Here is a 21,132-nt window from a genome sequence, read left to right on the forward strand (position 1 = left end):
CGTACATTGCAGTGTAAGTAACCAATCACAATCACATCATTGTGAGAGTACCGGGATGGGCAGAACTCTGGTTGTAACCACCATTCATTCAGTGCTGATGTTTGGTCACTGAATGAATGATTGTAGGTCAAGACCCAAACTAAAATGAGAAAGGTAGGGATTCAGATTCAAAGTATAAGAGATGTTTCAAAACTGGGATGGGTGCAATCATTGACCCGTTTGTTGTTGTTGTTAATTGCGAAGTCGTGTCCGACCCATCGCGACCCCATGGACAATGTTCCTCCAGGTCTTCCTATCCTCTACCATCTTCTGGAGTCCCTTTAAGTTCACACCTACTGCTTCAGTGACTCCATCCAGCCATCCCATTCTCTGTCGTCCCATTCTTCTATTGCCCTCAATCTTTCCCAGCATTAGGCCCTTCTCCAGTGAGTCCTTCCTTCTCATTAGGTGGCCAAAGTATTTGAGTTTCAACTTCAGGATCTGGCCTTCTAAAGAGCAGTCAGGGTTGATCTCTTCTAGGAATTGACCCGTTAGTGGCTCCTAAAGAAGGAGCTGGGCTAGAGTTAAGGAGGTGAAAACAAGTATAACTTTATCTTTAGTGCCTCCTTAATTCCTGGAAATGAATGGCTACTGTGTGATCCTAACAAAACATATGGCTTCTTTAAGGATCAGTTGACAGTTGCACCTGCTTCAGATTGCAATAGCTGCATAATCAAGAAAAAAAAAGGAAACTGGAAAAGGAGAGTCTGAATAAATAGAAAACAGGAAATCAAGAAATACAGTGCTTCTTGATTAATGACCACTCATTCAGTGACTTTAAACTTATGACAGTGCTAACTGTATGGTACTTGTAACCAATCCTAGAAGTTCCAGCCACACAGCCCCCCCCCCAGCAGTCATGTGATCCTGATCTGGGCCTCAGCAACCAGCCCAGATTTCTAACCTTTACAATGCCCCACAGTCTTATGATTGCGATTTGTGATCTTCCCTTGTCAGCTTCCCATAAGCAAAGTCAATGGGGAAGCCAGCAGGAAGTCAAAAGATTTGGTCACATGAGGTCCTTGCTTAACAATGTAGTGATTTGCTTTACAACAGTAATTGGGATTGCTGGAATTGCTGTTGCTAAGCAGCACTGTTATGTGATATGGCACTTTAAGACTGCATTGCTTAACATTGGAGTTGCCAGGCCCAATTCCCATTAAGAAAGGAATACCTGTAGAAGAAAATATGAAGGGCAATTTATAAAAGAAATGAATGAAACATGGTTGAATGGAATTCTACAGAACTGAACTTCTAGGAGATGGAAACTAATTTAGGGAAAACTGAGAAGCATTCAGTCCACGTTAGGAAACTATTTAGCAGAGGCAAATGGATTAAATTACTGAAGTACTTACCGAGTGAAATGAGAAAGCCGAGGAACTCCTGAATACAGAACTAAGAGAAACAAAGTATTATTATTCATCTAATGCATTCAATATTATATTCAAATCCAATAGACAGCTGTGGATCTGTCCCAATTGTCTTGATGGAAACAATCAGGAAAAAGATTTCTGAAGCAACTATTGCAATAGCTAAAGGTTACTTACATTACATATATTCCTTTGTAACAAGCAGTTGGAATGAGTAGTTCCTATATAATTTCTTCATACAATGTATACTGAAATCTATAGTCATTACTATGATATTTCTTATTGTAGTAATAGCTGCTAAGTTGGAAGTTGTCAAAATTACTTTAAAAAATTGATGGAGAATAAGATGTTAACAGGAGCACAAAAGGGAAAGGACTGTTTTCTCTCTTGTCCTTGTTGGCCACTATGAATGATGAGAACATAAGAACAGTTCTGGGATGGCTCTTTCAAAAGACCTATATAGGCTAACATTTATCTGATTCATTACGCAGAACTGTTGTTATATTCCAGATTCTCTTATATGAGACTAATTACCCAATTCTATTTTAATCTGGTTTTAGGTACGGTTTTGAAATGACACTGACTGGATCAACTTCTAAATGACCTTATTCAGAGTGAATATGACTGTTAATTCTGGAGTTTTCAGTTGCTTTTGAGGCTATTACTCATAAAAGCCTTCTGGGGAGGATAATGAGCATATTAATCATTATGTTGCACTTTACTTCCTGTTTGGACCTGGTATTTCAGAAAGCAATAGCAGAGGATTAATGATCTACATGAGCATGCTATCATTACACAGACAACATTTCAATTGTTTTAATATTCACTTCAGGCAAAATTATTGTATTGATATATTGGATCTCAGAGAACTAATAGGGCTGAAGGAATTACATTCTATTATATCATTTCACTCTGATTCCTATAAATGAGAAAGGGGATACTTTAGAACATTTTTCTTTTCAGATCCAGACCTCTTATGGATCACAACCTGATATGTCCCCATCAGTGGTAATCTAATTTGTTTAAGAAATTGTTTAAGAATGTTTGAAATCTGTTGCTATTGTATTGTCATTTTCTATCTCTATTAATTCATTCAAACACTGTTCCACTCTCTTCTAATCTGTATATTTATGAATCAATTCCACACTTTCAATTTCATACTACTTTCATGTACATGCTATGGTTTAATTTTTAATTTAGTTTAATTTATTAAATTTACATGATGCCTGACTCCCAGTGGTAATTATAGCAAACAAGCAACTTGCAATTGGCTTTAGTCAGACATCTCTCTCTCTCTCTCTCTCTCTCTCCCCCCCCTCTCTCTCTCTATATATGTATATGTATATGTACATATGTATATATATACACACACACAAACATACACACACACACGGATACACACACGTTAGGATCTAATTGATCTTGAAAAAAGATGCTGCTAAGTTTATTACTTAGGTAGGAAATCAACGGGAAAACTCAGTCTCTAAGCTAGAGTGAACTGTAACAACAAAAATCCAGAAGGCAGCAGTGGCAAACCACTTACATAATGCTAAACAAAAGTAACATGAATGGGTCCATGTAATTCATCAGAGGCTGAATTTGACTTTGACTTACTTTTCAGCCAGAAACATCATACCTCATATTTTTGTGCTGAATACAAATCTCCAGAGGCAAAAGCTTCAAGTAGTAAGTTATGTATCCTGCCCAGGTAGTTATATGTACTGTTAAAAAAGAAAAAGATACAAACAATGAAAAAGTAGATTAAAGCATTCAAGTAGTCGTTGGTTAACAACAGTATTTGGGACCAGAATTTCCATTGCTAAGTGTTGTGGTCATAAAAGGCGACATGACATGACTGCATGCTTAGTGACCATAATCCCAGCAGTCCACTGCTGTTGTTAATTAAATCCCATTGACTATTAGGTGAAGATCTACCCTGTTCCAAGCCATTTTCTCAGCTTGGTCCCTTACAGCCCCAAGTCTTGGTAAGGTAAGGGACTGCCTCCTCTGCCAACTCTTGAAATCCACCCATCTGCCTCCCACTTACCTGCTACCACCTTTGACTCCTGCCAGCTCTGCCTGCTGCATCAGGCATCACTATTGTACTGGCTGGGGGCTTCTTTCATGATGCTTTTTTTTTTTTACACTGGTGCAGATAGCCTTGGCTTCTCTTGCACTGTGCCCAGGACTTCCCTTTGTGCCCCACCCAGGTCTTTTTTCACAGAAGAAGCCTAGAGTATGAAGGAAGGTTGTGTTCTCCTTTTGTGCCAGGGCAGCTGGGGCCTTCTTTCACATGCCAAGCTTCTTTCATGAAAGAAAGCCCTGATTAGAGTGCAAATGGAAGTCCTGGCAAGGCACAAGAAAAGTCACAACTGTACCGGCATGAAAGAAGAACCTGGACAGTACAATAATGGTGCACGGTGCAGGAGATGTAGCAGGATCAGGCCATGGGGACAGCTGGTGGCAGCAGGTAGGCAGTCAGTCAAAAGGTGGTCATAAATGTGGATGGGTCCACCTGGGATCTAATTTGGTTCATGTGCCTACAGAAGTACTGCAATGGCTGGAACCTGGAGGATCAGCTGGAAGTCCTCTCCTTCAGCTCTGTCAAAACTTTAAATGGTCACTGCCTGAATGGACATTGGTTGAGAACTATCTGCAATTGCAATTAGAGCAAACAGTGCAGCATATTATTCCAGTGCAGAAGCTGGATATGCAACTATACGGAGGATATCAGATTTCAAAAATTATCAGAAGTCAGTTTTCATGGAATTATTATTATTTTTTTTATATAAATTTTTATTCATAATACAATTAAAACAACAATGGACAAACATGACATTCCAGAATGAATTTTCCAATCAGTTCCTATCATAGTACAAAAATTTTATACATTGTTCTTAACCTCTATATAAACCTCATCTTTTATACAATACAATTATATATACAATTATATGTACAGTTATGTATATCTTTTAATTCTACCATTAGTTTGAAGTCCGAGCAGTTCTTAATTCATACCAGCGGTAAAATTTGCCCCAGATTTCGAAGTATTCGTTTTCCGTTTTGTCTTTCATAATAATTGTAAGCCTGTCCATCTCAGCACATATTAGAATTTTATGCAGGATCTCTTCTTCCGTTGGGGTTCCCTTGTTCCTTCAATTTTGAGCAAAAACCAGCCTGGAGGCCGTTAAAATGTGTAGCATTAAATAAAGTACGCCTTTGTCATGTTTTTGCATAGTTAAACCTAATAGAAAGAGTTCTGGTTTTGGTTCTACCGCTTGCTCTAATATTTCTTCCAACCATATTTTAATCCTGTTCCAAAAATCACAAGCTCGCGTGCATTCCCACCACATATGATAGTAAGTTCCACTTTTCAAATTACATTTCCAACATTTAGGGGAGACATTGGTATACATTTTAGACAATCTTGTGGGTGGGAGATGCCATCTATAAAACATTTTGTAAAGGTTCTCTTTGTAAGAGGTGGCCAAAGTAAGCTTCTTGTTTCTTGCCCATAGTTCTTGCCATATATGCAGATCAAAATTAAGACCAAAATCCTTACTCCAATTCAACATAGTCACTTTTACTTGTTCCTCGTACGTTGCCTGATCTAGCAAATAGTAGTATAATTTTTTAATCATTTTATCCTCCGACCCCAAAATTATTTTATCCAATTCTATTGGTTCTAGTTTAATGCCTAACTCTTTTTTGTCTTTCCGATATCTTGCCTGCAGTTGCAGGTATGCCCACCATTCTAATTCTATCCCTTCATCGTGGATAGTTTTCCTGGATTTCAATTCCCCTCTTTCATCTAAGATATTTTTATATGTTATGGTCTTGTCTAATTGAGTAAATTTTGGGTGTACATATATTTCTAACGGTGAGATCCAACTAGGTACTTGGGTATAATTTGGTTGCCAAATTTTTGTCCATACATCAATAAGAGCTTGCCTAATATAGTGACTTCGAAAATATTTATGTACTTTATATTTATGATCCCATAATATGGCATGCCATCCTATTTGTAGGTCATGGCCCTCCAGACACAATAGTCTCCTATTTTTTAGTAATATCCAATCTCTTACCCATACTAATGCTGCGGCCTGGTAATATTTCTCCAAGTCTGGAAGACCAAATCCCCCCCTTTCCTTTAAGTCCTGTAGTAATTTTAATTTAATCCTTGCTCTTTTTCCTTGCCAGATGAATTTACACATCATTTTATTCAAATTTTGAAAAAATTTCTTGTCTAATTTTATAGGTATACATTGGAACAGAAATAAGATTTTTGGCAACACATTCATTTTTATCACTGCAATTCTGCCCATAAAAGAGAGCTGTAGGTTAGTCCAAATATCAAAGTCTTTTTGAATCTGTTCTATTAACTTATCGTAGTTATCCCTTTTAAGCGTAGCGCATTTGGCAGTCAGTTGTATCCCTAAATATCTAATTTTATTTGTGATTTGAACACCAATTCTGTCAACCAATTCATTTTTCTGTGTTTTAGTCATATTTTTGACAAGCATTTTAGTTTTTTCTTTATTTATTTTTAAACCTGCTATTTCCCCGTATCTATTCAATGTTTCCATCAGTCTAATCCCTGATTGTAGTGGTTCTTCAATTATAAAAACTAAATCATCTGCAAAGGCTTGTATTTTAAATGTCTCTTTCTTGATTTCTAGACCTTGGATCTGTTCATCTTGCCGGATTGCTCTAGTTAATACCTCAAGAGATAATATAAATAACAATGGTGATAGTGGGCAGCCTTGCCTTGTGCCTTTTTGCATTTGGAAACTCTCAGTCAGTTCTCCATTGATTATTACTTTGGCCACCTGCTTAGAGTAAACTGATTTAAACATATTTAAGAAATTTTCCCCAAAGTCCATATACAATAATTGATTAAACATAAAATCCCATTTTACATTGTCGAATGCTTTTTGGGCATCAAGAAAAATTAAACACATTTGCTTTTCATTATGTACTTCATAATATTCCAATATGTCCAAAACAGTCCTAATATTGTTTCTTATATATCTTTTAGATAGAAAGCCGTTTTGATCAATATGTATAAAATCCACTAAGAACCTTTCCAATCTTTGTGCCATTATTGCCATGAAAATCTTGTAATCTGAATTCAAAAGAGAAATGGGTCTATAGTTCTTAATTTGTGTCAGGTTTGTGTTTTCTTTAGGTATCAACGTGAGGAAGGCTTCTTCCCATGAAGCTGGTATTTTAGCTTGGGTTAAAACCTCGTTAAATAAGTCCAACAGCATTGGGCTTAAAGATTCTTGTGCAATTTTATACATTTCTGCAGGTATACCATCTGGCCCAGGTGTTTTATTATTCTTCTGTTTCTTAATTGCGACCGAGAGCTCTAAATATGTTATCTCTTTATTTAGGAGAGTTTTAAATTCTTCTGGCACCTTGGGTAAATCGACTAGTTGTAAATACTGTACTATGTCATAGTTATTTCTCTTTTCGTCGTCCTTATATAAATTCTTATAAAACTCATATGCCACTAGCTTTTTTCCTTCGTTCTGGCACACCATATCACCTTTGGCGTTATAAAGGTTGGTAACTCTCTGCTTATTATTGTGTTTTTTGATTTTATAAGCCAACCATCTCCCTGGTTTATTGGCATTTTCAAAGAAATTTTGTTTAGTACGTTTTATCTGCTGTCCTAGATCTTCCTTCGTAATAATATCCATCTTATGTTTAATTAAATCAATCTGTTGTTTCAAATCACATCTTTGTGGTTCATTTTGCAGGTTATCCTCAACTTTACGTAGTTCTTCTTCCAGTTGTCTTTGGCGTTGTGTTTTGATTTTGTGTTCCCTAGCCATATAAGAAATTACAACGCCTCTCATGTAGGCTTTGGTTGTATCCCATAAATTTTGGCAGTTTGTATCCTCCTCGTTTGACTTAAAAAACAGATCCAATTGTTCTTCTAATTTTGATTTGAATTCTTTATGATTTAAGATTGCCCTTTTTAGAGTCCATCTCCTCGTGTTTTTTTGCCCCTTCCATCTAATTCTAATCGGATTGTGATTAGCCCAGGTGTTTGTATCAATCATAATCTCCTCTACTTCTAAATTTAAGTCAGCTGACATCCACACCATATCAATTCTGGACCAAGATTGATGATGTCCAGAATAAAAGGTAAACTGTTTTTTCCCAGGATTCCTTTCTCTCCAAATATCCTGTATATTAAACTCATCTACCATTTTTAAGAAAATATCAGATATTGTTCCTCTAATTTTTTTTCTATTCTTTCCACATTTATAATCTAGATTATTATCCACAATTGCATTATAGTCACCCATTATGCAAATGCTATCATGTTCCAACTGGCTAATAATGTTGTAGAGTTTCTTATAGAAATGTTTTTGCCCCTCATTCGGGGCATAAATTCCAACCAAAAGAATTTTGGCTTTATTCAAAGTTACTTCCACAATTAGAATTCTGCCATCTTCGTCCTTATAAATTTGCTTAGCCACAATTTCTTGTTTAATATATACTACCACACCTCCTTTCTTATATTGCGAAAGTGCTGCGAACATATTCCCCAGTTTAGGACAATTTAATAAATATTGATGTTGTTTTTTAATGTGGACTTCTTGTAACATTATTATATCTAAATTCATCTTATTGAGCCTATTGAAAAACTTCTTCCTTTTTGTTGGAGAGTTGAGGCCATTAACGTTGATAGATATAGATTCAACACATTTCTTCCCCTCCTTATCTATGTTTAGATCTAGTTACTATTGCTGGTCTAGACTCTTGAGTTTGTAAATCCTTCCCTCTTTCCACTGTTGATCTTATCGGTCTAGCCTCTTTAATTTCCTTAAACCTACTCTCCTCCTGCTTTCTTCATTTTTCCCTTCATCAATGTCCTCTCGAAGCTCAACTCTTTTACCTCTAGCTTCAATGGCTTGCACCAGTGTCTCTCCTTCCTCTCTTGCTTCTCTTTCAACTAAATCTTCCTTACTACCAAAGTTTTCCCTGTAGAATTCCTCTGCTTTTTCTATTGAGTCTAGGCGAAACTTTTTCTCCTGCCATGTTACCAGAATTCCTTCCGGAGTTAGCCATCTAAAATTGATATTTTTCCTTATCAGTTTGGAAGTTATGTATTGGTAAGGCCTTCGCAGGTCTCTCACTCTTTTGGGCACTTGTTTAAGTACAATCAGCTGTTTACCTCGATATTCCAGTGTATCATCTCTGAATCTGAAAAGAATTTCATCCCTAACTGATTTCTTAATAAACCTAATGTGCACTTCTCTGGGAAGATTGTGTCGTCTTGCGTAATTTGTGTGTATTCTATAGGTTTCATCTATCTCATTGGCCATCTCCTCTCTGGTAGACCCCAACGCTCCTGCTAGAATATCTGACATTATTACTGGGAGGTCTTCACCTTTCATCTCTCCTACATTTTGAAACCGTAGATAATGAGCAGCCTTCTCAAGTTCCAAAGAAATAACTGTGGTTTCTAATTCTTTATTGGCTTGAATTAGCCTTTCATTCATTTCATCCACTCTCTGCTCTTCTTTATCCATCCTTTCCTCCATTTTTCATAAGTTGGTGGTGGAAGGATTCAAATTTCCCATCCATAGATTTAATTTTATCTTTAAGTTCACCTGTATCATTCCTTATTTCACCTATTTCTTTTTTCAGATCTTCATGGTTTTTACACATTAACTCTTGCATTGATTGCAGCATTTGTTGCAAGTCTTTAAGTGGGTTTGCCCTATCTTTTTGAGCCATTTCTTCTAGTGATCTTTGCCTAACAGAACCTGGTTCCAGCAATGTAGTTTGAAGTGTCTGCTTTCTCCCTATTCCAGCCCTTGTAAGGTTTGGAGTACTAGACATTTTTTTCAATTTTCCAAACCAACCTCCCCACTTATTTACAATTGTTAAGATGTTTTCCAGAGTATCAAAGTTGTTACTAAGAATCAAGAAGTTCTTAACATTACAAGGCAAGGGCAAATTTGCTACACAGTCTCTTTCCCTAGTAGTTTTTCCCTTCCCACTCTTACAGCAATTCTCGATTTAACCAGCAGGTGTCACTCTAGTATAGTTTTTGGTATTAAATTTGTCTATTCATTCCAAAATGTCTACCTCCGTCTTCTTCCAACCGATCTCCCTTGTGCCTTAGAGTAGCTAGCCTTCCAGGGCTAAATTTCAATCTCTGGAGTAAGGGAAGAAGGAGGACGCCCCCTTTCTCTTCTCCACAAATCCAGCCAACGTAGCAAGTAAGCAGGCAAGCCTTTTTAGCCAAACCTTCCTTTTCGCCGCTTTTCCAGGAGCGAGGGAAATCCCTCCTCCCCTCTTGTAGGCCACTAAAGTCAGTAAGTTTCAAGCGAAATCCTCCAGTACGATCTTACACCGGATCCCTTCTAGCCAGAATCTCTGCTCAGATGAATTTGACTGGAACTGTCATGTCACCGTCCAGCTTTTCCACCGCTAAGCTTCGGCCAGCTGACTGCTGTCATTCCTTCACTGCCGCCATTGTCGGCCGTTTCTCCTTCTCCGCTTGACTTGTCAAAGCTTCTCCTGGGTTCGTGGCTCCTGGCTGCCGCCTGAATCCACTCCCCAGGGCGCCTTGTTGTTCCCAGTCCCCCTCCAGGGAACTAGGGACCCCAAAGGATCTGTCAAACAGTCGGGAACGGGGTTAGATGCTTCAGAGAATCATCCAACACACCCGTTCTTCCTGGCAGCTGGCCCCGCCCCCCCAGTTTTCATGGAATTATTAGAAAATGTGGAATCCTTTGCTTAGCACCTTTCCATACCAGCAAAAGTATGTTTCCTCAACCTTCCTTTTTAAAAGAAATATTCCTTCCAAGCCCCAAACCAATTTTAATGGCACACTGCTTCATTCACATTGGAGATTGGGGAAGACTTTTCCCCCAAATTTTAAAATTGTGTATGATGCACATTCCAGAGTGAAGCACTTCAAAAACCAGGAACAGAATTATGAAAAGGAAATTATCAAATTCATAAGTAGTGATACATGTACTAGAGATGGGGAGAAAGGAGGAAAGTCTTGTTATTTGTGTATTTAAAACATAACTGGCTTCACACATAGGGAAGCAGATAAAGGAAAAGAGGTTCTTCAGCTAGGACAGGACAACAAGTCACCCACCATTCATCCCTAATAGCATAGATATTTGTCCAATGGACTCCTGTGACATTTGTGCAAAAGGAACAGAGACATTCATATTTCAATTACAAGTTAAATGATCCAATTTAAACTAGAGAAGAGATGAGCAATGAGTTCTCCATGTATGTTTTAACTCAGAATCTAATGTAGAATGACTCAAATTAAAAGTATTGTCTTTTCTTACAGAGAAGGGGGTAATTCTGATTGTGAAAATTATCTAAAAATTACCAGCATGGTTAAGTGCTATGCAGTTATGCAATTCCACCTAAATCACATTTTTGCCCCCTACATTGTCGACATGACCCAATACTCACTGGTAGAGAAACTAGGGATTCTGTTTATAGGTTTTAGCATCTGCATGTGAAAACTGAATGTGTACAAATGGAAATATTCAGGAGACAGAAGATTGGCTCTCGAGTGTTTCAAACCCTGCCTGAACAGCTTAGGCTTCAAAAATTAATGTTTAGATACTATACAAAAGTATAACTAACTTTAAGCTAGTTCTCACATTTATACATATGTCTCAGTGATAAGTAATAATTTATATGCCATCTCATATTTATTACACCAACGCAATATTATTCATCACCAGTTGTATTAAATGTATCAGAATTGTAATGGACTTGGGGTTTGTCTAATAGGACTCACAATAATTTTTCTTAACATTTAATTCTTAAGGACTAAACCAGGGGTCAGCAACCTGCAACAGTGAAAGAGCCACTTGGATCCATTTCCCTCACAAAAAAAAAATCCTGGGAGCCGCAAAATGTGCGCGCGCACACGCGCGCGCACGCGCATGCGCACAGAACACAGGGCTTGATTGAAGAGAGGAGCTTAAGGCGAAACGTGCGCCTGCCCTGCCCCCCATCCAGCTCTGGTATGAACGGCTCTGCAGTCCTGGCTTCTCTTCCCTTCGGAAAAGACTGCTCTCCCCTCACCCCGCGCTCTCCCTCTCTGGGACTTTCTTCTTGCTGCCTTTTGGTGCGAAGGTTCCCAGGGAGCGGAGGAGGAAGCCGACGGAGAGAAAGAGCTGCTGCAGTGAATGTTCTGAGGCAGCAGAAGACGGTCGCTCGGGCTCGCCTATCTCAGCCTGCTGCAGGAGGCTGGAGTTGAGGCTTCTGGTTTGCTCTGGGAGGGGTGCTTGGAAAAGGGAGGATGGGAAGCGGAAAGTGGGAGAAAGGACGCCTTCCAGCTCTCTGGGGTTCTTTCGCTGGGAGGTGAGGAAGCAGCAGTTCTGCTCCGTGGGAGGTGGGAGCAGGCAGCCTCTCCTTCAAACTTTGCCAAGTGACTCCAGGAGCGAAGCGAGCTACGAGTCCTAGGAATGTCAACTTTGCGAAAGAGGGAGGCGATGGTGGGATTAAAATAAAACGGGGGGGGGAGGTTGAGGAAACCCAGCAGATGCTTACATCAGAGGGCCAGCAAGAAAGGCAGGGAGAGGAAGAAAGCTTTCGGGGCTTGTGCACAGACATAGCGGACTCTTTCTCGTCTCCTGCCCTTGCTGCATCTCCTGTGGAGATCATTTGCAGCTCTCTGTGTCTCTGCAGCTTGCTTCTTGAAGCGATTTCAATCAGCCCCATTCATTGCCAAGAATCCCCATGGAAGTCAATGGAGGTCTGCGGCGAATCAAAAAGCCAGCTGCAGTACCTCCACGTCCGTTGATTTGACCGGCTCAGCGGCCCGGGGACGAGCAGGAACCGATGCCCCCACTGCCCGCCGGGCTTGCTGCCTGGCCTGGGGAAACACAAGGCAGGCTCAGCGCCCCGGGGACGGCCAAAACCCAATGCCCCTGTCGGCCGCACTGCCGCCCAGCCCGGGGAGACGCGAGGCAGGCTCAGCGCCCCGGGGACGGCCAAAATCCAATGCCCCTGCCGGCCGCCACTGCCGCCCAGCCCGGGGAGACGCGAGGCAGGCTCAGCGCCCCGGGGACGGCTACAAACAAATGTCCCCGCCACTTGCTGCCTGGCCCGGGAAAAAACAAGGCTGGCTCAGCGGCCCGGGGACGGCTACAAACCAATGCCCCCGCCGCCTGCCGCACGGCCCGGGAAGATGCAAGGCTGGCTCAGTGGCCCGGGGACGGCCAAAACCCAATGCCCCTGCCGGCCGCCACTGCCGCCCAGCCCGGGAAGATGCGAGGCTTGCTCAGCGGCCTGGGGATGGCTACAAACCAATGCCCCCGCCGCCTGCCGCACGGCCGGGGAAGATGCGAGGCTGGCTCAGCGCCCTGGGGACGGCCAAAAACCAATGCCCCTGCCGGCTGCCACTGCCGCCCAGCCCGGGGAGGCGCGAGGCAGGCTCAGCGCCCCGGGGACGGCCAGAAACCAATATCCCCTCCATCTGCCGCCCGGGGAGAAACGAGGCCGGCTCAGCGGCCCGGGGACGGCTACAAACCAATGCCCCCGCCGCCTGCCGCACGGCCCGGGAAGATGCGAGGCTGGCTCAGCGCCCCGGGGACGGCCAAAAACCAATGCCCCTGCCGGCCGCCACTGCCGCCCAGCCCGGGGAGGCGCGAGGCAGGCTCAGCGCCCCGGGAACGGCCAGAAACCAATATCCCCGCCGTCTGCCGCCCGGGGAGACACGAGGCCGGCTCAGCGGCCCGGGGACGGCTACAAACCAATGCCCCTGCCGCCCAGCTCGGGAAGATGCGAGGTCAGCTCAGCGGCCCGGGGACGGCCAAAAACCAATGCCTCTGCCGGCCGCCACTGCCGCCCAGCCCGGGAAGACGCGAGGCTGGCTCAGCGGCCCGGGGAGGGGCAGGAACCGATGCCCCCGCCGGCTGCTGCCCCCGCTGGGCCTACCGCCTGGCCCGGGGAAGGGCAGGAACCAATGCCCCTGCCGGCCGCTGGCCCCGCCAGGCCTGCTGCCCAGCCCAGGGAGACACGAGGCCGGCTCGGCTGCCCCTCCGCCTGGTGCAGGTAAGCCCCCTCCCTCCTCCCCACTCACCCTCCATCTCCGGGTCTGCTCCTGCTTGGCCCACTAGGGCCGCAGCTTGCGGGAGGGCTGGCCCTTTCAACGGAGGCTCTGCTGGGCCGCTCCCAGCATCGATCCTGGGGCTTCCCCGCGCGGCTCTCTGGCCACATGCACCTCGGACTGGGCCAGCCCCGGAAAGGCCCTTCCTGGCCACCAGGGGGCAGGGCATCCGGCTGCAGGGCCAATCGGGAGCAAGGGGCAAATCTGCATGTGTGTGAGAGAGAGAGAGATAGAGAGAAGGGAAGCACAAGTGCCTCTCTGTCTCTGTCTGTCTCTCTCTCTATGAAAATGGCGGAGAAGGCTCCGGAGCCGCAGGAGGTGGCTCAAAGAGCCGCATGCGGCTCCGGAGCCGCGGGTTGCCAACCCGTGGACTAAACAATTCTGAGAATAGAGTTCTCAAGATGAGTGCTTTTAGTTTCAGTCTCAGCCGAGGTGGCGCAGCAGTTACAGTGCAGTACTGCAGGCCACTTTAGCTGACTGTGTTCAGCAGGTCAGCAGTTCAAATCTCACCGGCTCAAGGTTGACTCAGCCTTCCATCCTTCCGAGGTAGGTAAAATGAGGACCCAGATTGTTGGGGGCAATGTAAATATATATATACATTGCTTACTGGTGTACACCGCTTAGAGCACGGGTCGGCAACCCGCGGCTCCGGAGCCGCATGCGGCTCTTTGAGCCACCTCCTGCGGCTCCGGAGCCTTCTCCGCCATTTTCATAGAGAGAGAGACAGACAGAGACAGAGAGGCATTTGTGCTTCCCTTCTCTCTATCTCTCTCTCTCTCACACACATGCAGATTTTCCCCTTGCTCCCGATTGGCCCTGCAGCCGGATGCCCTGCCTCCTGGTGGCCAGGAAGGGCCTTTCCGGGGCTGGCCCAGTCCGAGGTGCATGTGGCCAGAGAGCCGCGCGGGGAAGCCCCAGGATCGATGCTGGGAGCGGCCCAGCAGAGCCTCCGTTGAAAGGGCCAGCCCTCCCGCAAGCTGCGGCCCTAGTGGGCCAAGCAGGAGCAGACCCGGAGATGGAGGGTGAGTGGGGAGGAGGGAGGGGGCTTACCTGCACCAGGCGGAGGGGCAGCCGAGCCGGCCTCGTGTCTCCCTGGGCTGGGCAGCAGGCCTGGCGGGGCCAGCGGCCGGCAGGGGCATTGGTTCCTGCCCTTCCCCGGGCCAGGCGGTAGGCCCAGCGGGGGCAGCAGCCGGCGGGGGCATCGGTTCCTGCCCCTCCCCGGGCCGCTGAGCCAGCCTCGCGTCTTCCCGGGCTGGGCGGCAGTGGCGGCCGGCAGAGGCATTGGTTTTTGGCCGTCCCCGGGCCGCTGAGCTGACCTTCGCATCTTCCCGAGCTGGGCGGCAGGGGCATTGGTTTGTAGCCGTCCCCGGGCCGCTGAGCCGGCCTCGTGTCTCCCCGGGCGGCAGACGGCGGGGATATTGGTTTCTGGCCGTTCCCGGGGCGCTGAGCCTGCCTCGCGCCTCCCCGGGCTGGGCGGCAGTGGCAGCCGGCAGGGGCATTGGTTTTTGGCCGTCCCCAGGGCGCTGAGCCAGCCTCGCATCTTCCCCGGCCATGCGGCAGGCGGCGGGGGCATTGGTTTGTAGCCATCCCCAGGCCGCTGAGCAAGCCTCGCATCTTCCCGGGCTGGGCGGCAGTGGCGGCCGGCAGGGGCATTGGGTTTTGGCCGTCCCCGGGCCACTGAGCCAGCCTTGCATCTTCCCGGGCCGTGCGGCAGGCGGCGGGGACATTGGTTTGTAGCCGTCCCCGGGCCGCTGAGCCAGCCTTGTTTTTTCCCGGGCCAGGCAGCAAGTGGCGGGGACATTTGTTTGTAGACGTCCCCGGGGCGCTGAGCCTGCCTCGCGTCTCCCCGGGCTGGGCGGCAGTGGCGGCCGGCAGGGGCATTGGATTTTGGCCGTCCCCGGGGCGCTGAGCCTGCCTCGCGTCTCCCCGGGCTGGGCGGCAGTGGCGGCCGGCAGGGGCATTGGGTTTTGGCCGTCCCCGGGCCGCTGAGCTGACCTTGCATCTTCCCGAGCTGGGCGGCAGGGGCATTGGTTTGTAGCCGTCCCCGGGCCGCTGAGCCGGCCTCGTGTCTCCCCGGGCGGCAGACGGCGGGGATATTGGTTTCTGGCCGTTCCCGGGGCGCTGAGCCTGCCTCGCGCCTCCCCGGGCTGGGCGGCAGTGGCAGCCGGCAGGGGCATTGGTTTTTGGCCGTCCCCAGGGCGCTGAGCCAGCCTCGCATCTTCCCCGGCCATGCGGCAGGCGGCGGGGGCATTGGTTTGTAGCCATCCCCAGGCCGCTGAGCAAGCCTCGCATCTTCCCGGGCTGGGCGGCAGTGGCGGCAGGCAGGGGCATTGGGTTTTGGCCGTCCCCGGGCCACTGAGCCAGCCTTGCATCTTCCCGGGCCGTGCGGCAGGCGGCGGGGACATTGGTTTGTAGCCGTCCCCGGGCCGCTGAGCCAGCCTTGTTTTTTCCCGGGCCAGGCAGCAAGTGGCGGGGACATTTGTTTGTAGACGTCCCCGGGGCGCTGAGCCTGCCTCGCGTCTCCCCGGGCTGGGCGGCAGTGGCGGCCGGCAGGGGCATTGGATTTTGGCCGTCCCCGGGGCGCTGAGCCTGCCTCGCGTCTCCCCGGGCTGGGCGGCAGTGGCGGCCGGCAGGGGCATTGGGTTTTGGCCGTCCCCGGGCCACTGAGCCAGCCTTGCATTTTCCCGGGCCGTGCGGCAGGTGGCAGGGGCATTGGTTTGTAGCCGTCCCCGGGCCGCTGAGCCAGCCTTGTTTTTTCCCGGGCCAGGCAGCAAGTGGCGGGGACATTTGTTTGTAGCTGTCCCCGGGGTGCTGAGCCTGCCTCGCGTCTCCCCGGGCTGGGCGGCAGTGGCGGCCGGCAGGGGCATTGGATTTTGGCCGTCCCCGTGGCGCTGAGCCTGCCTCGCGTCTCCCCGGGCTGGGCGGCAGTGCGGCCGACAGGGGCATTGGGTTTTGGCCGTCCCCGGGGCGCTGAGCCTGCCTTGTGTTTCCCCAGGCCAGGCAGCAAGCCCGGCGGGCAGTGGGGGCATCGGTTCCTGCTCGTCCCCGGGCCGCTGAGCCGGTCAAATCAACGGACGTGGAGGTACTGCAGCTGGCTTTTTGATTCGCCGCAGACCTCCATTGACTTCCATGGGGATTCTTGGCAATGAATGGGGCTGATTGAAATCGCTTCAAGAAGCAAGCTGCAGAGACACAGAGAGCTGCAAATGATCTCCACAGGAGATGCAGCAAGGGCAGGAGACGAGAAAGAGTCCGCTATGTCTGTGCACAAGCCCCGAAAGCTTTCTTCCTCTCCCTGCCTTTCTTGCTGGCCCTCTGATGTAAGCATCTGCTGGGTTTCCTCAACCTCCCCCCCCCGTTTTATTTTAATCCCACCATCGCCTCCCTCTTTCGCAAAGTTGACATTCCTAGGACTCGTAGCTCGCTTCGCTCCTGGAGTCACTTGGCAAAGTTTGAAGGAGAGGCTGCCTGCTCCCACCTCCCACGGAGCAGAACTGCTGCTTCCTCACCTCCCAGTGAAAGAACCCCAGAGAGCTGGAAGGCGTCCTTTCTCCCACTTTCCGCTTCCCATCCTCCCTTTTCCAAGCACCCCTCCCAGAGCAAACCAGAAGCCTCAACTCCAGCCTCCTGCAGCAGGCTGAGATAGGCGAGCCCGAGCGACCGTCTTCTGCTGCCTCAGAACATTCACTGCAGCAGCTCTTTCTCTCCGTCGGCTTCCTCCTCCGCTCCCTGGGAACCTTCGCGCCAAAAGGCAGCAAGAAGAAAGTCCCAGAGAGGGAGAGCGCGGGGTGAGGGGAGAGCAGTCTTTTCCGAAGGGAAGAGAAGCCAGGACTGCAGAGCCGTTCATACCAGAGCTGGATGGGGGGCAGGGCAGGCGCACGTTTCGCCTTAAGCTCCTCTCTTCAATCAAGCCCTGTGTTCTGTGCGCATGCGCGTGCGCGCAGTGTGCGCGCGCACATTTTGCGGCTCCCAGGATTTTTTTTTTGTGAGGGAAATGGATCCAAGTGGCTCTTTCACTGTTGCAGGTTGCTGACCCCTGGCTTAGAGAGTGCTCGCACTTAAAGCAGTATATAAGTCTCATAAATAAATAAACAAACAAACAAACAAACAAATAAATAAATAAAAGATCTGGGGGTAAAATGCTGGCTGGTAATTAGAATAAAGTTAGCTAAGAAGTTTTAAGTAGTCACAGTTCAAGCTCACCTTAATAAGCATTCATTTGGGAAAGACTGTTCTACAGAAGATACAACATCCAATTCATAAAGGTCTTTCAGTCATATACAAAAGACAACTTACCTTCCAACTGCCCCATTTGCTCCTATCACCAGTGAACTCAGGAGTTGCTACTTAGTAAGAAAGAAAAATGGTTGGTTTTATTTACACATCACTGGAGCCAACTGACGTGTTCCAGTAAAACTAGTTGTAACTGACAGTTGTACACCATTCAACAATATTGCAGTCATGCCGTTTTTGACATATAGAGATCCTCTGGCAAGATGGCAAGCATTTGCCACCCACATCTCCTATTTCCTGGGCCAGCCCATCCAGCTATTCATTCCCTCCTTCTATTGATTTTCCATTCTGTCTATTGTTCCACTCAACAGATTTCAGCTTTTACACCCAAACCAGTGAAAGACTAGGACTGTGGCCATATAGAACATATAACTTAGTTAAAATATATCTTATTTTGCTCAAGGAAAGCACTAGGAATATTCATCAGGTTTTTTGGGATGTCCTCAGAGAGGACATTCAAAACTCTATTTAGTTATATTTTCAGAGGAAGCCATCTTATGTCTACTATAGCTACCATTTTCTATATAAAACCCTTACCTCATCCACACCATACAGAAACATAAAACTGTCTTGTTCACTTTTTTGCACACATTGCCTCAAATCCAGGAGGTCTCTGTCACTGAACTTCACCCCCTTAAAGGTAGGAATCTGTTCCTTCATACTATCTAATAATTCTTCAGCACGAACTGTACAAAAAGAGATTCACAGTAAACAAAGTTTTCACATCTGATCAAGCAAGAGTCATTGCAATAATAAACTAAACTTATTTGTTTATGAAACATGTATACTGTGTTGCAATTCTACTCAACAAAGCCAAGAATGGTTATTAAAAGTGGGAAGCTTTTCCTTGAGCAATTTTTTGCAATGTGGCATCTTCCAGATATTTTTTTAAAACCACTCCCAATTAAGATATTTGGGTCTGACCTATTGGTAGTCCTCGATGTACAACCACTATTGAGCCCAAAATTTCTGTTTTGAAGGGAGACATTTGTTAAGCAAATTTTGTCCCATTTTACGAACTTTCTTGCCATAGCTGAATCTCTGCAGTTGTTAAATTTGTGATACAGTTGTTAAATCTGGCTTCCCCATTGATTTTGCTTGTCAGAAGATCACAAAAGGTGATCACATGATCCTGGGACACAACAATGGTCATAAATATGAGTCAATGTGACCATGGGGATGCCGCAATGGTCATAAGTGTGAAAAACAGTCATAAGTCACTTTTTTCACTGCCACTGTAACTTTAAACAGTCACTAAATGAACTGTTTTAAGTCGAGGACTACCTGTACTATATTATTGTGAAGTGCCTTATTCTCTAATTTCACCAATAAATCAGTTCTACTCTGTTCAAGAAAGTTTCCTTGGATGAAAACAAGCATAGAATAGCAGCCTTAAAGGAACATTACTTAGACATGATTTAAAAATTCAAGGTAGTGAAAATGAATTACAGAAATTTAAAATGTAAACTGAATAAATAAAATAGAGCTGCTTATAACTAAAGTTATCTTGAAATAAACTGGATTTCTACATTTGTAGCACTTACTTTTAATGCCAGTGATAGGAGGAATGTGATAATAATAGAATGGGATATTAGGAGCTTCAGATGCAACATCCCGGAAGAAGGCAACCAATTCATCTAAAGCAGGACAAAGGGAGCAATGTGGAACATGGATTAATTGTAAATATACAACTAAAACAGGGAAAGCAAAAGGAAAAGCATTACTTTGGCTTTCATCTAGGACAGCATTCTTCAACTTTATACATTTTGGTTATTTTATCATTATCCAGCAGAACTGTCAATGGCTATGCTGGAAAAATATTGATGGAACTACAGTCTAGCCCTTTTGGAGAGCACTGGGTTGTCAAAAGCGAAGATTTTAGCCACTGAACTCATTAAACAATGATTTCTCTATAAATAAAAAAGTATGCATTATATGTTCACTTTTTAGCTTCTTCTTAGCCTTTTCCCACAAGTGCAGGATGTGCTTTTTTTAGATCAAATGTTGATCCATTAGTTGTGACAGGAATTGACTAACCGGTTTGTCACTTGAGCCTGATGTTATGGGCAGAGAGACTGAGTGACTGGACCAAAGTCATGCAGCCAACTTTCATGCCAAGGTCTGACTAGAACTCACAGCCTCTTCGCTTCTAGGCTGTTACTTTAACCATTTGACCAGGCATGTCCAACCCACTGCACACAGGGCCCATGAGGTTCTGGACAGCTAGTAATGCAACCCCACAAGATCATAAACTTTTAACATTATTATATGATTTTATATTATAAAACTACAGGTAGTAGTCCTCGATTTCAAACCACAATTGAATCCAAAATTTCTGTTGCTAAGCATGACAGTTATTAAGTGAGTTTCTTTCCATTTTACAACTTTTGCCACAATTGTTAAATGAATCTCTGCAATTAAGTTAATAACACGATTATTAAGTGAATGCGGCTTCCCCATTGACTTTGCTTGTCAGAAGGTTGCAAAAGGTGATCCCATGACCCCAGTCATAAATATGAACCAACTGCCAAGATCCAGATTTTGATCCTGTGACCACAGGAATGCTGCAACAGTTCTAAGTGTGAAAAATGGCCCTAAGTCACTTTTTTCAGTGCCACTGTAACTTCAAACAGCCACTAAACCAATGGTTGTAAGTTGAGAACTACCTATATATTATTTATTTATATACACACACACACACACACACACACACACACACAATTCAATTCCTCTTCACTCAATGTGGCCCAGGCAAGCCACAATTCCTCTTCACTCAATGTGGCCCAGGCAAGCCAAAACATTGGACACCCGTGAATTAAACCAAATATGTCTTCACTGCTTGTAAATATTCAGGCATGTGTCTCAGATGAATAAGAACAGAAGAAGCTTCAACTTTTCCTTGAATGTTCATACATTGCCAGGATCTTTAGTAGATGCCTGAAACAAAAAGTAATTCTTTCCAAGCAAGATTCTCATAGAGTCCTCTTTAGCCAGTTTAAAATGAAAGGGATAGAGTTGTAAGAATTTCAGCAACTGAACTATTTTCCATTTAGAGATTTATTCCCAACATGTTACACAGGAGTTTTCTCTAGCTTCTTTCTAGTGGTCTGATAAAAAAGAAGCATGTAACTGGCTGTTTAAAAACCTTTTCCTGACTCCTTTTAATTTGGGACCTGACCATTACATCTACCATGAAATAAATTTGATGTTCTAATGCCTTGACTGTGAGTTCTAGGAACTGAAATCTTAATTGTCCTGGGACACAAATTGGAAAAGGCTAACTTAAAAGGTGAAGTCTTTTTCATCTTA

The 21,132-nt window shown here is 45.7% G+C and overlaps 1 protein-coding gene across 1 annotated transcript in view; it reads right to left on the reverse strand.

The window, feature by feature from the left end:
• NPL (N-acetylneuraminate pyruvate lyase) overlaps window positions 1-21,132 on the reverse strand; it is a 37,810-nt gene that overhangs the window by 3,019 nt on the left and 13,659 nt on the right. Inside the window, exons 7-11 of the mRNA XM_039358557.1 lie at window positions 19,368-19,460; window positions 18,361-18,509; window positions 17,827-17,873; window positions 3,046-3,130; window positions 1,395-1,434 (exon numbers count right to left, since the gene is read on the reverse strand). Coding sequence (XP_039214491.1) covers window positions 1,395-1,434; window positions 3,046-3,130; window positions 17,827-17,873; window positions 18,361-18,509; window positions 19,368-19,460 — 414 coding nt within the window. The remainder of the gene's footprint in view (window positions 1-1,394; window positions 1,435-3,045; window positions 3,131-17,826; window positions 17,874-18,360; window positions 18,510-19,367; window positions 19,461-21,132) is intronic.

This window comes from Crotalus tigris, unplaced genomic scaffold, assembly GCF_016545835.1.
Source record: "Crotalus tigris isolate CLP2741 ecotype Arizona unplaced genomic scaffold, ASM1654583v1 scf7180000019024.823168, whole genome shotgun sequence".
NCBI lineage: Eukaryota > Metazoa > Chordata > Lepidosauria > Squamata > Viperidae > Crotalus > Crotalus tigris.